The sequence below is a fragment of the Colius striatus genome, chromosome 15 (genome assembly GCF_028858725.1).
Source record: "Colius striatus isolate bColStr4 chromosome 15, bColStr4.1.hap1, whole genome shotgun sequence".
Taxonomy (NCBI): Eukaryota; Metazoa; Chordata; class Aves; order Coliiformes; family Coliidae; genus Colius; species Colius striatus.
The window spans coordinates 2005804-2020600 of record NC_084773.1 but is presented as its reverse complement, the minus strand read 5'-3'; the positions used below and the strand labels follow the sequence as shown (position 1 = coordinate 2020600).

General features: G+C 39.1%; 1 protein-coding gene across 2 annotated transcripts in view; it reads right to left on the bottom strand.

The window, feature by feature from the left end:
• The window catches only part of PPARG (peroxisome proliferator activated receptor gamma), a 56709-nt gene that overhangs the window by 1411 nt on the left and 40501 nt on the right, over positions 1 to 14797 (bottom strand). For both annotated transcript variants that reach the window (XM_062008179.1, XM_062008180.1), the window contains exons 5-6: positions 10449 to 10648; positions 6199 to 6649 (exon numbers count right to left, since the gene is read on the bottom strand). In XM_062008179.1, the coding sequence (XP_061864163.1) occupies positions 6199 to 6649; positions 10449 to 10648 (651 nt within the window). The remainder of the gene's footprint in view (positions 1 to 6198; positions 6650 to 10448; positions 10649 to 14797) is intronic.

Below are 14797 nucleotides of genomic sequence, written 5' to 3'. Positions count from 1 at the left end.
CTAAGCTACTTTATACTGGGATAACACATCCTAATTATCAGAATACTCCATGGAAAAGCAGTCAATAATTTAAATAACATTTGCTGTGTAGCTATGAAATTCATTTCATAGGCTGATCAATAAAAAGCAGTGCCTATAGCTAGGCTTAAATTACTTCCCCAAGGCAATATTTCCATTTCAGAAAGGATGGGAAGTTGATCTATATTAACATTTTAAAGAATAGGCTGTTATTTCCTGTGATCTCAGTAACCTTTCTGTGCATCCAGTTTTACCAACTCAGCTTGCCTGGTGCTGCATACTAGAAAAAAGGCTGAGAGAAAACAAAGCCCTTTATAAATACATTGGGGTTTTACCTCACAGGGAAGAAAATGCAGTGTAAACTAAAAGGCATGGAAACAAATGAGCATAAACAAGCCATGAATCCATGTAGGCCACTGATTAGGAAAGGAGAGTTAACTCTCAGAGAGGAGAGGTTTGCAGAGAGTTTTGCAGAAATAGGAATAACAGCAAGTTTGAACATGATGCTTGATATTTGACAGAGGTTTTATGAAGTGACTGCGTCCAGTTGTAGATGTTTGGACTCATTGACCCATTTGGCCAATCTCTCCATTTGGCATTTCATGCTAATGTGCTGTGCTTGTCTTGCAGACATCACTTATTTATATCTTTCAAGTGATAACACCATAAATACAGTTCAGAAAGGCTGTAAGTAAATATCTGCCAGCAGAAAATTGTCTCCAAACAAAAGACTCCTTCTTATTAATTTCTTTTGACAACATTATAAAGGGATTTTAAAAAGATACTTGGAGAACTTGTGATGACTTTTAAAATATTTACTTTTAGATGACCACAGTGCATTGCATGTGCTGTGAAACCTTGTTGCCTTCTTCCCATCTTTCAGGAGCTTCCCAAATGTCAGTACTTCAAAGCTGTTAATAATTCCTGCTTTGGGTTGGGATAGCTTTAAATTTTCCTTCTGTGTTGCAGATGAACTCTGAACTAGCTGGGTATGACTCAGTGTACAGTGATATAAAAAAATTCAAGAAGCAGAGAGACTGTGGCCTTGATTTCCTCTGAGATTAATCTCCATTTGCTCCCTGCTTCTTTTATGGTGGGAATTTTTAGGGTGTGAGCTTTTCAGAAGCGAAACTCAATGCAAACATTGTGTTCCCCAGCACAACTTTATAGAGTCCAGAAGGCAAACCCAGGGGATCAGTAGTGAGCCTGGAACTTACCAGAGAGCCCATCGAATTTGGATGCCTGAGGTCAACTGAAGTTTGGTGAGAGTTAAAATCCCAAAGTCCTTTTGAAAAACCCTGCTTAATAGTTTTATAATGACCCAGTGGCACCAGAGTCAGAAAAGATGACCATGACAAAAGCCTAGGAGATCACCAGATGTTATTTTTAAAGAAGTCAATTCAAGAGGAAGGAAAATTCCCATTGAAGAAAGCAAGGGAGATTTTTCATGAATGAGAACTTCAGGACATGGACATTATTTTCTGGGTGTTGACAGTTTGCTATACTTTCTCAGTAAAAAATTCTTACAGAGGAAAAGGCTGTTTCTGTTCCAAGGAATTTATCAAAATCAGGGGAAAAAAAGGAAATAAGAAGCAAAAGATTTAACATAGAGGTCCTATGGCATTTTTCAAGTTATTAAGATGCTCTTAAATACATGTATGCTCCAGACTCATTGGGTACTATACCAAAAGGTGTATTTTGTGCAGTGTGGAGCTCTGGATAGATGTGGCTTGCAGAAAAAAAAATACAAAAGAAATGATTGTTGGTAAGCCTTGACAAAAACTTAGATAGAGAACAGGAAGAAATGGAAATGGGAGTAAACTAGATGTGACACTGTGGTGGAGGCCTTCAAAGAGGCCAGGACAGATGGAATTGCTATTTGAGAGCTCACAGGGAAACCTGCAGAAGGAACTGATGAGGGAGCTGAAAGACAAAAACAAATGAGTTGTACAGAATGTTCTTATCATACAGTGAAATTAGGTTACAGAAAGCCAAAGGAAAGAGAGTTCAAATGATTAAGGTGAGATTAGGTGAATCAGACACCACTTTTAAACGTCTCTAATAGAGACGATTGCTGATGGGAGTTTATCTTTTTTTCCACACTGTGACCTGCCTTTTATCCATTCAGTCTGTGCCAAGAAAGTACCTCCTTTCTCTTTTAATCATTACTTTTCATTATCCAGTTTCTCATTCGGTCTCCATTTGTTGTCCTAGGGCTTTTGCATTTGGTTTGAAAACGCTGCAGGAAGCTATTCTAAGTAAGAAAATGTTCACAGTGGCAGAGAAAGGCCAATAGCTCCTTAGTTTTGCATGTTAACAGTATGGCTTTGAATAAATTAATGTCCTATACTCTCTTAGGGAAAAATACTTTGTTTATTTACTTACAGATCCAGGCACTTCTTCCATGTTTCTGACAATGAACTACAATTTCCTCACCTATGAAATTGCCATCGGTGTGCCTTTACCCACACCTTTAGATTTTAATGTATTTCATTAAGTGCATTTTGCATTTAAACACACATTCTAAAACTTTAACATGATAAACCAGGCAAAGACATGGCTGACTGAACAACTGTGCTGCTTCTTTTGCTGAGGCAGATATGACTCAGCAGTTTGAGGTTTTTTTCTTCTGGGACTGTCACCAGGTTCAAAGCCTACAGTGATTCTCTGTGATATGTGGGTCTGATTATGAAGCATTTCTTCATACTAACAGGTTTGCTAGAGCAGGATTTGTGTAGCTGTCAAATATGAACTATTCCTTGGTACTAAGTCACAAAATTTTGCTGATGTCAGATTGTAGCCAAACTATTTAATATGGTGTTTAAACAAGTGGCAGTGATTGGGAGCTCTACGTTTGCTATAAAGAACACTCTCAGATGATAACAGAAAAAGTGCTGGTAGCCACATTGCTGAATTCAAGGAATGGTTTGACTGCATGTTGGCTAACAGAATCTGGCTCTTTACAAGTATACCCTACTACAATTCCCAAACATCACTATATCCTCAACATTCCAGAAGATAAGATACAAAAGTTCAAGTCCATCCATAATGTGTAAACATGCTACAAAACTACCTTTTGAGCTTTTTCTTTACTTGACAGCAACTTGCTTGAGTGAGCTTTCTCAGTTTATTAATGTAGATTATCCTAATAAGACTTGGACTACTATCCTGCCCAGACATCCAATTTTTTCTCCTTAAACCTTCTTCTTGAGATAGATTACCTTTTCAGCTCAGGTATATCCAATACTTTTAAAGATGCTTCCAGTTCTACTGGCTGAGGACGTGCCTATGGCACAGCAGAATACAACAGGAACAAAGAATATCACCTTGGAAAAAGTTTTCCAAATCTCATTTTACCAAAGCATAGTTTTGAAAGTTACCAGAAGGAAAAGATTGTTGTGACGAGGCTCTGGCATTGCTGTTAAAGGCATAAAAACAAGGTGATATCCTGCTGTTCACACACACAGAGTCTCTCTGTCTCATCATGCAGAATACTAGAATTTGTTTGCCATTTACAGCATTGTTTTAAAGCACAATACACTGACATTAAGAACAACTCTTTGGCCTTATAATAATGAGTTCAGGGTAACATTTGGAATCATTGAGACAGAGCGAGGCTGCACCGAGAAGCTCAGAAACAATAAAGTGATGGGCTGTGGACGTGGGAGTACTTTCATTTTGTTGCTATTACAGACAATTTGTCAGCTTCTTATTGTTATATGGGCATTTTGCCTTTCTACATGTAATGCAAAAGCAATTGTTTCAATATCCAAAGGCTGAACTGTTCGATAGGATTTGTGGCAAGTTCCTTTTACTTCACAAAGAGAAGCTTTCTACATGTAATGTTCCAGCTGCAATTATCTTTTGCTCTTCTCTTTAGAGCTGCGTAAGAAATTGCATCCCTGAAGCCAGCAGGACGAACAATTTCACTGGGCAATGACAGATTCACTTAAAATTACACCATTTGGCTAGGACCTTTTTTCTTTTTAGTTTCAAAAACTGTTTTTCTTTTTAACATGGAATTTCTTGAAGAGACTTAAAGAATTCCTGCAGCTACTCCTTGAGGTGACATGCACTGGGTTTGAATCCCATTTTCAATGAAATCATCCTGGTTTGGTATTCATATAGTTTTTACAGAAGTTCAGTTTTGTAAGAATATACCTCTCACAGAATCAAGAGCATCTGAGACATCTGAGAAACAGGATTTCAGTTCCTTACCACATACGATACTGTAGTGCCATAGAACACATTCAGTTCAACCTATATCAGATCTGACCATAACTTCCTTACTAAAAACCATTCTCTAACTGGCAGCAAAGACAATTCACAGCTATTTACAAATAACTATCATGTTTTGTTTGCTTTTCTTTCATGAAAAAAAACAGCAAGTTCTAAACAAAGATAGTGAGAGATCTTTGTTACTAAGAAATTAAAAGGATTTTCCTAGAAAGGACTGATTTATATTTATATACATTTATATATTCATCTGGATTTGCTTCAATGTCATTTAAGAGCTAACTATTAAAAGTGGGTAGTCTTTTATGGAACTGCTTACAAATTATTCTTATAAAGAAGACTTGCTGTTAAATCTAATTCAATATAGCCATTTGGGTTTTTTTCTGTGGATCATTGTCCTCCTGAGATCTAAAATGTAAGATTAGTTACATCATACCTCTCTAATATAAACCAAACATCACTGAAGACCTAGCTTTGCAGATTGCAAGATCTCCTTTTTCAATTAGGAGTGGATTTTATGAGGCCTGTTTCTCATCTGCCAAATTTCATTGTGTTAGAAAATGCAAGATATTGGCATGTTCTGTGTAGTGCCCTAATAGACTTGTATAATTTCTCCTCCCCCATCAAAGCTAACCAAATATATACCAGTAACATATTTTCCCTTCCTGAATTAATTCAAAGTCCTCAGGGATCATTGTGTTCAAAGGTTTGCACTAGAAAACGTCTCCTGGGAAGTGTGCTTGTTTGAAGTGGATTCAGTCTAAGAAACTGCATTGTGATACCACGTTTTTTGCTGAATGAAACACAGTGCCAGGAGGACCAGTAGGTGATTTTAAATGAAGCTATACGTAACAATGCACTCTCAGCAGAATGTTTGTTTTTAGAACAATGGCATGTGGTTGTTGTGTTTGATTGCTTAAACATAAGTTAATAACAAAATACTCTGGGTCGCTCTGTGGAGGATCTGACTTCAGAATACTCAGCACATTCCTCCCATTGATATCTGGAGTACCATTCTAAGCCAAAACACACACAAATCAGTAGGGTAACATTTTCTCTGCGTGACATCACCAACTCGATAGTACTGGCCAAAGTAAAAGACCTTCAATATGACCTGAAATGTATATCTAATATCTCAGATTCCTGGTGGAAAAGTTTCTAAGTGAACTAGGTCTGGGTAGCAGTGACTAATTCACAAAATATAATAGCTACATCACCTCAGAATCAGATAGAACATACTGTCTTCAAAAAAGCTGAAGACTCACTTTTTAATGAAGTGCTAGAATACATGTAGTCTGATACCTGGGCTTTCAAATTCATGCTTTACTGGAAGCTAATGCCTAAGATCAATACAAACAGAGAGGCTAAGGAAATCTGAATACAGCAGACATAATGCCTTGTTCTCAGGTGTTAGGAGACAATCACTTTCCTGGGAAATGCATTATTTTTTCCCCCTCTTTTAAAGTCAAACAAAGCCTTGCATGAATGAAAACAACAACAGGATAACCCCCCATAACAATCCTATAAGCCAGATGCCACACATATTTTGAAACTTTTTGGAGTCAAAGCTATTTGTGTGCTATTAGCAAGCCACACAATGTAATTGCAGGTTTAAAAAATCCTCATGCAGAATTGTAACTTTTGGAAGCTCTTGCCAGTGAAATTCCACCCTTCCTGTTTGCAGATAGTCCTGATTGTGTTTTCTAAGTGGGCTGCTGATTCAGCTGGCATTTCCAGCTCTGTCATTAATATCAGGTCATTTTAGTTGTCTGTCTGAAAGTGAAAAAAGTACAAACAACATCAAGAAAGATGAAAATTAACAAGAAGGCATGTGTGAACAAACTCACTGCCATGCTGTAGGGCCGAGCGCTTTCCTGGTTGGGCAGGAATGAAAAGTGTCAGTTCTATTATATAAAATATCACATGAAATAAGACAGCACTTACCTCCACTTAGTATAATGACAGCTATAAATATTGCCAGGTCGCTGTCATCTAATTCCAGTGCATTGAACTTCACAGCAAACTCAAACTTGGGTTCCATAAAGTCACAAAAAGGCTTTCTCAGACTCTTCAGAAACTCCCGTGTCATGAATCCTTGTCCGTCAGATATAAGAACTCCATCTTTATTCATCAGAGAAGCCAGGAGAGTATATATGATCTCATGGACCCCATATTTCAGGAGAGTTACTTGATCATTAAGGTCAAGATTCACAAAGCCTGGAATGTTCTTGGCGAATTCTGTGATCTCCTGCACTGCTTCCACTGAGCGAAACTGGCATCGCTGGAAAATGCGAATCGCTACCTCTTTGTTCTCCTCCTGCAGCGGTGACACGTGCTTGCATTTGATCTGATCTTCTCCCATCATTAAAGAGTTCATGTCATAAATAACAAACGGCTAAAAAGAAAAGGAAAAGATGATTTACTTTCAAATGGCCTTTCTATGAGCATTTGACTACTGAGAGAATGAAGTAGCATGTGAGAGAGAACATCAGAAAACACCGAGAAAGTTACATCTATCAAGGGTAGTTGGCCTCAAAGGGTTAAATCTCCACAAACCTATTAAAGCAAATATCCTCACAGTGACAGAATGATTTACAGAAAGCACAAGTAGTTCTTAAGGACTTTTGACATGTGGCGTGAATCCACGTTCTAAAAATAGGACTTTGGCTGACACTTTTGTTAATGATTGGGGGAGGGTGTAAGCAACACTGTGAAAATATCCATGATTTCTGCCCTTGTTTTGTTTAGTTTTTGCCTTGTTTCATTTGACAGGAGTTCTCTAATATCATCATTTGAAAGTTGGAATACTGACAAAGAAAAGATTAGAACTTTAATCTTTTTACCTGAATTTTAAAGGCTTCTACAAAACCGAGCCAAATAAGTGCACAGTGAGGTGTTACCACTTCTGATCATACAGCTACTTTTTGGTGAGAAGACAGTCTATTCATACACTACATACTTCTTTTCAAGTTCTACCCTTCTAGAAAACAGTGCAAGTAATTTGAAATTTATGGCACTAACTGATATATTCAACCTTTTGCTGTTAATTCCTTTAAAAAGAACCAATTTTGTATGTACTTAAACAACTTGTCAATGGGAAAGGAAACACAAGTAACATGATACAACTACAGCAGCCCAACTCAGAACACAAGAATGAGGCTGACTGTGAAAGAAACTCAACTGGAATAAATCAATTTTGAAAGGAGATTAGAAAAAGTAGTGCCAGGAAAACTTTTGTTAGAATCTGGAAACAATCTGTTTCAGATTATGCCTAAGAAGCTCCTGGTTTTAAAGAAGTGGTTAAGTGAGGATTTCTTGAGCTTATCTGAAGAATCTTTTCCTTAGAAGCTGAATGACTAAATAGTTATTTGCTGCACTGAACAAGTATCTACTAATATTAGTAGGTTTGTTAGCATATTTGACCAATTAACTGAAATCCAACGAATTATACAGCAACAATTGGACTAGAGAAATGCCTTTCTTAATTTAAGACCCTTATTCAGATGGTTTTATATTCACTATATGCTGTAGTACAGATTCAAAACCAACCCAAGCCTTCCTATATGTAGTCAGTGGTCCTCTCCCACAGAATCAGCTTCTGGAAACTCCTAAATTCCAGTCCTATTGCATTAAATTAGTTTTGAAGTCTATTCACTGCTAAATTATTATGGAATCTTTAACATTTCCTCCAGATGCTGGTGGTGCCTTGTGAAGGGGATATTGCCCACTGATGCTTCTCACTATCCACCAGTAACCAGGAGCTGCTCCTCCCATCTCCCACAGCTCTGCAGATGGAGACTGGGAAAGTGTTTGGTTATCTGTTTCAGGCCAAGTTGAGCAGAAAGCTCCAATCTGCTTTCACTAGAAAGAGAGGGAGGGATGGCAGCTCACAGTTTTGTCTTTAATTGATACAGCTGCTTGGAAAACAAAGATCTAGCTCTGACCTGAAATAATAGTATCCATACAAGAGAATTTCAGCTTTCAAAATGGTTTAGTTAAATGAACATTCCTCTGCTTACAAGACCAATGAAACTAGTGCTGCCACTTTCACAGTGATCACAGGCAAACATAGCTCCAGAGCATGAGATTCAGTTAAACAGTGTGAGGTATGACACTGGTTTTTCACTTGCACTAGCATTTCAGCGTGGAACTGAAAAAATAAACACACCACACTGAGAAAAGCCAGGAGGACAAGATATTTTTCAAGATGTAATGCTCTTTTGACAGCAGAAAAACCATTTTCTATATTTCTGTACATCTGTATATGCACTCATGTGTGAAATAGTGGAATTACAAGACTGTAGGGAAGGCTTTTAAAATACATGCTTTAGTAACAGTAGGCCATTCTACTCTTTTCTTTCTAGAAAATCTTAAGTGGGAGCAGCAAGTACAACAAAAAGTCATCTAAACTGATGTTCATGTGCTTAAAAAACTATACTATGCCACTGGCCTATGAACATTAGACAAAGAAAATCAAGAACAAGTTCAAATCAGCTAAAAAAAAAAGTTTAACATAAAGATTCAGATGAACTTTGTGAGTGGGATCTCATGTCAAATGAGCACTGTACCTCCCAGAAGAGGAGGTTATTAGTTTTAGTTTTGATGCACTCACTTCACACATCTAATATTTTCCAGTTAATGCACATGATATATATAGCAATTAAAACCAACATGCAATTACACTGTGCTCATAGTAGACAGTTGATGTTCCAGAGCACAAAGCCCATTACAGTGCAAACAACATATAAGTAGTAACCATGAAATGTTGTCATTCTCCCAGTGTTTGGGTTTTTGTTTAATTAAAATGCTTGAAAATTTTCAGCAAAGGGAAGCAAATGCCATGTCTATTGTGACAAAGCTCTAAAGCTTCCAATAAAGCAGGAGAACATCAGTATGTATTTACTACATGACTATGGCGTGAGTGTGACTTTCAGCCTTGACCAAGTTGCATAAGGCCCCAAGTTTAAGTACCCAGCTTAGCAGAGCAGCAAACCATACACCATTTGATTTCTATCACAACTTCCTAGAACCTTAGAGAACAAAAGTGGGGTTTGTGGATGCACTTGAGACCTTGGAAACAGATTTCTAAACACATGTCTGGAAAAACTGAGGCTGAGAGCACCGTGGGGTAACCCTGCCCACACTTCTGCCACCTTCCACTGTGGGCACAGGGAGTAGATGCAGAAAAAAAGGTGTAGGCCCCGTGACATTTTTAGGATGAAGAGGAGTAAACAAGATATACAATTACACCCCCCCCATTCTATTCCATTTTAAACCCCAAAATCGCTATGTTAATTCCTTCCCAGTAACCTATGCTTCTGATACAGGGAACTGCTGCAAGATTTGGGAAAAGCAATGACCCTCAAGTGGACTTAGCCTATCAACTTTCTGCAGAAATAAACTATGCTACTTCAAGCCTCAAACAGTCCTTGATGAAAAGTTAGTCAAATTGTAAGAGTCTACAATGTGAGGAGCACAACAAAATGAGGGGCACCGTTTAAGTTATTAACTGCCTTTAAAGAGAGCAAGCCTAAAATATGTCCAGTTGCTTTCCTGTCTTAGGAATCCACAACTGCATGTATTCCTTACTTTTCATAGATTTTGTTGTGCATTCTCCTCAAATTCAAATTGCACCAACACAGGATACTGATCTGATCCAAGATAACCCATGTAAATGCAGGAAGTCATCAGAACAGCGCAAGAACAAGCAGCAGAGTTAAAGTTAGCTGTGGTGCTGGTGCTGGGAATCATTTGACACTTACAAAAAGGAATATTCCTTAGAGTACAGCTAGTACTGATAATCTGCTATGATAAGGATGCTTGAACAGAGTAGAATCCAATTCCTGACAGCTACATAGCCACCTTAAACAGATAGTGTGGAAGATAACCTTTGGTGAAGGAGAAGGAAAACGGGAAGAGGGGATGGGAGAATACAAAAAGGTTACGGTGACCTTCAAATTCTTGTACTGGTTTCAAGTATTCTATTAGGTGAACTTGGAGCTTTGTCAAATAATGTTTACTTATCCTATCTAAAAACATTTCCTGTGTTTCAGGCACAGCTTGAAATATGTAACTGCCAACAGCAAAATTGTGGGTTTTGTTTTGTTTTGTTTTTTTTTAAGAAAGAGATGTGTTGTCAATGTGGTAAATCATTTACTCCAAAGAAAGAGAAAGAAACCCGAGAGGGAACTAACAGATTTGTCTGTCGTCTTTCCTGTCAAGATCGCCCTCGCCTTGGCTTTGGTCAGAGGGAAGGACTTTATGTATGAGTCATACAAATGCTTGGCAAGTGCTCGTAGATCAGCAGATTCGGGGTTTAACTGGTCGATGTCGCTGGAAATCTCTGCCAAGAGCTTCTCCTTCTCCGCTTGTGGCATTCGCCCAAACCTGATGGCTGAAGAAGATGACAAGCAATTACTATAGCTAATAGTTGAACCTTAAAAAGCATATTTGAGTAGCTTTTTGTGTCACCTTTGTTAGAGCTGTACTTAGTCAAGCAAGGAAAAGATCATTTTCTCCAATAATACAGGCAAAACAGCTAAAGTGCTTTCAAGAAATGTAAACAAACACATTTCAAAGAGGAAATAATCTGTGTGGCCAAACAGTAGGATTACAATATATTGCCTGGAAATGCAAACCTATTGTCAGTTCACCTGACAGAGCTGATGAAAACCACTGATTCTACCTCCAATCTAAATAAAATGTAAAGAATCTTTAGGATATGAAAATTCTGTTGGCTTAGGGTAGGAATCACCTTTCAGTCTTGGATTGTTTTGGGCAAATCACCATATGGATCTGAGATTCTTCATTTGTTTAGAAACAAAATACTCACATGCCTTGCAGGAAAAAATTCCTACATAGTTCAACAGAACTTAATGCAGCCAAGTTGCTGTAAAATGTTAATAAAAGAATGGGAATGAGAAAGAAGATTGTGCAGGGAATAAAAAAGCCAGAACAGGTTGAATTCTTCCTGGTAATTCTATGTGCATGGAGTATTGAAAGAGCAAGGAATGGTTGTACCTAGTCATACTATCCCATAGTTGCTTAATATCAGCCTAAGGCAGCTGTACACCTCCTACATTTCCAACTATCTACTTGCTATTTACTCATATGGGTACTGAGAGTATTTCAAACAAGCCATCAAGATCAACACTGGTTTATCATGTGACATTTCAGTAAACAGCATTTAGACAAAATCACAGAATGGTAGGGGTTGGAAGGGACCTCATCTAGTCCAACCTCCCTGCCAAAGCAGGTCCCACCTAGATCAGGTCACACAGGAACGTGTCCAGGTGGGTTTGGAAACCTCCAGAGAAGGAGCCTCCACACCCTCCCTGGGCAGCCTGGGCCAGGGCTCCCTCACTGAAACAGGGAAAAAGATTTTGTTTAAGTGGAACTTTTTGTGTTCCAGCTTTTGTCCATCAGCCCTTGTCCTGTCACAGGACACACACAAAAAAAGTGTTCCTCCATCCTCCTGACATGCCCCTTTTAAATACTTGTATTGAGATCCCCCCTCAGTCTCCTCTTCTCCAGACTAAACAGCCCCAGGTCCTGCAGCCTTTCCTCAGAAGGAAGATGCTCCAGTCCCCCGATCATCTTGGTGTCCCTGCACTGGCCTCTCTCCAGCAGTTCCCTGTCCCTTTAGAGCTGAGGAGCCCAGAACTGGACACAGGACTCTAGATGAGACCTCAGCAGGGCAGAGCAGAGAGGGAGAAGAACCTCCCTCCACCTGCTGCCCACACTCTTCTTGATGCCCCCCAGGATGCCATTGACTTCTTGCCCATGGAAGCACATTGCTGCTCATGGTTAGTTTGCTGTCAATCAGCACTGCTGGGTCCCTCTCCTGGAGCTGTTCTCCAGCAGGTCACCCCCAGCCTGTCCTGGTGCAGGGGGTTGTTCCTCCCCAGGTGCAGGACTCTGCATTTGCCCTTGTTGAACCTCATGAAGTTCCCCTCTGCCCATCTCTGTTCCTCTCTAACTCATGAAGTACCCTCTCTACAGCGTTTGCATCTTGGCCTTAGGAGTAAATAGAAATATCATAAATATTTTGTCCAGGGCTTAGTATCTTCCCTGGATAAAGTAAAAGTGCTGTTAAGATCACACATATGAATTATTGTACTAAGGATGCTTATTTTGAAAAGAACCTGATACTTTTCCCTTTATGAGTTTGCTTGCACTGTGCTGATGGTCAAAACCCCCACATTTTTCAAAGATAAATATACAAAAAACGGTGCCAGAAAAAACCCCAAACCATTTGTCATGTATTTATTGATTAGTTCTCCTATTTCATGGCTGTAGAAACAAGATTGTTTATTTTTATGACCCCACTACATTTCTCTTTCAGCAAATGCAGTCTCTGAATGATGCATGCTGTAGGTTTCATATTTTCTTAGGTATTCTCAGAATTAACATGGCTGAATAAAAATAATCACGAAAGGAAACCTACTTCAATAGGTACAAATTGAGATATTCATTGTTTTTCCCTGTAAAATTCCTTGCTGATAATTTTTTCAGGTGGGAAATCTTGAATATTTGCCAACTGATACCTGTTTTGGATCATATATACCATGGCATTTGTGTTTTTTTTCCTCTCTGATGGGAAACACAAAGTATTCTTAATCAGCTGCTAACAATAGTTTTCAAGGGAACATCACTCCCCTCCTTCTGAGAGCAAAAATGCCCAGATTACTTTGAAAGAAAATGAGTACATATGGTGTGATATTGAAAAACAGGTTACAAGCATTAAGTTTACTCTTGAATGCTGCACTAGGAATGGAGTTAGATATAAAACCAAATCTTACTCATAGCACAAAAAGCCATTACGTTGATGTCAAATCAGCCCCAAATGCCCATTGTGATCAAAGCATGCACCAGCTGATTCAAACCAAAGCTGTATGGCAGTTATCTCTTAGGAGCCTAAACCATCCTTTGCTGGTTCAAGAGCCCATTTGAGAGGGATTGGCAGCTAACAGATCACAGATCACTGATCTATCTGATCAGCAGCACTTAGCACATTAGCAAAGGTTGCATTTAGCAGAGAGGAACAAGTCTTCTAAAGACATGACCTACCTTTGCTAAGGATGGAAATGAGATCTTCATAGAATCATAGAATCATGGTGGGCGATGGAAGGGACCCCTAGAGATCATCCAGTCCAACCCCCCTGCAGAAGCAGGGTCACCTAGATCAGGTCACACAGGAACATGTCCAGGTGGGTCTTGAAGCCCTCCAAGGAAGGAGCCTCCACAACCCCTCTGGGCAGCCTGGGCCAGGGCTCCCTCACTCAAACACTGACATAGTTTTTTCTTTATGTTTAAGCTCCCAGCTTCATCCCATCACCCCTTGTTCTGTTGCTAGCTACTATAGAAAAGAGGGATGTCCCAACCTTTAGATGTTTATAAATGTTAATAAGATCTCCCCTCAGTCTTCTCCAGACTGAACAGCCCCAGGTCCTGCAGTCTTTCCTAATATGAAGATGTTCTATTCCCCTGGTCATCTTGGTGTCCCTGCACTGGACTCTCTCCAGCAGTTCCCTGTCCCTCTGGAGCTGAGGAGCCCAGATCTTGCTGCTTTCTGTACGATATAAATCCTTGGGGTGCACCTGCCGTCACAATATCAGACTTTCACATCCAATAATTGGGCAATAATGAAATCCCTCAGCAATCTCGTAATATTTTCTGGTGCTTAGTGTGTGAAAACTGTACTTGGGGTAAAATTTGTTCTGCATCTTTACACTTACGAGGAGTCTATCATTTAAACACGTGTCCCTTTCTAAATGTGGGATTTCACGATGGATTAACAGCAGTGGATCTTTCATGATCCACTTTTAAACACAATCTCTACTTCATACAATTGTCTTGGAAGATTTCTAATGTAATTAATGAACATGAGAATAAAGTTTCCTGAACGTAAGTCAATCAGGACCCAAAAATACAGTTTAAATACAACAATTTGTTAACAACACAAAGTTAGGGAGTTGTGAAACATTTCTATCTTGCAGATTGATGGGGTAACAATAGAGGGGGTTTATTTGATGTTTGGAATATGTTTAAAAATACTATATTAGTTGCAGCAGATTCTGTTTGATGTTTATTAGCACTGCAGGCAAAATTTGGGGCAAAATTTAACTTTATGGTTCTATCCTAGTAGTTTCCTTTTGGAGAAGTCACTGTCATTTCCAGGGGACTGAGACTAAAGTTAGGAAGAGGTCAAGCACCAGGAGACTTACAGAAGGAATTTGGAAAGTGGGATTTTGGATAAGAGGAGAAGTAGGAGGGATTGGTGATAATTACAGAGGTTAAGGTAGAAAAAGGAGAGTTCACAGGGTGGATAAGAGTTCACAGCACTTCTGGTGGCTGAGGAAAATTTAAAGAATGGATGGCATGATCTCCCTTTTCCATTTCCCTGGCCTCATCTTCTGTTTCCCTGGACCATTTATCCTTCTTGCTTCTCTCTCTTCTCTCTCCTCCATCTACTCTCACAAAAGGTTCAGCTTCCTTACCTCCCAGGAGCCTGTGAAATAGATCAAGTCAGGATTTATAGGGG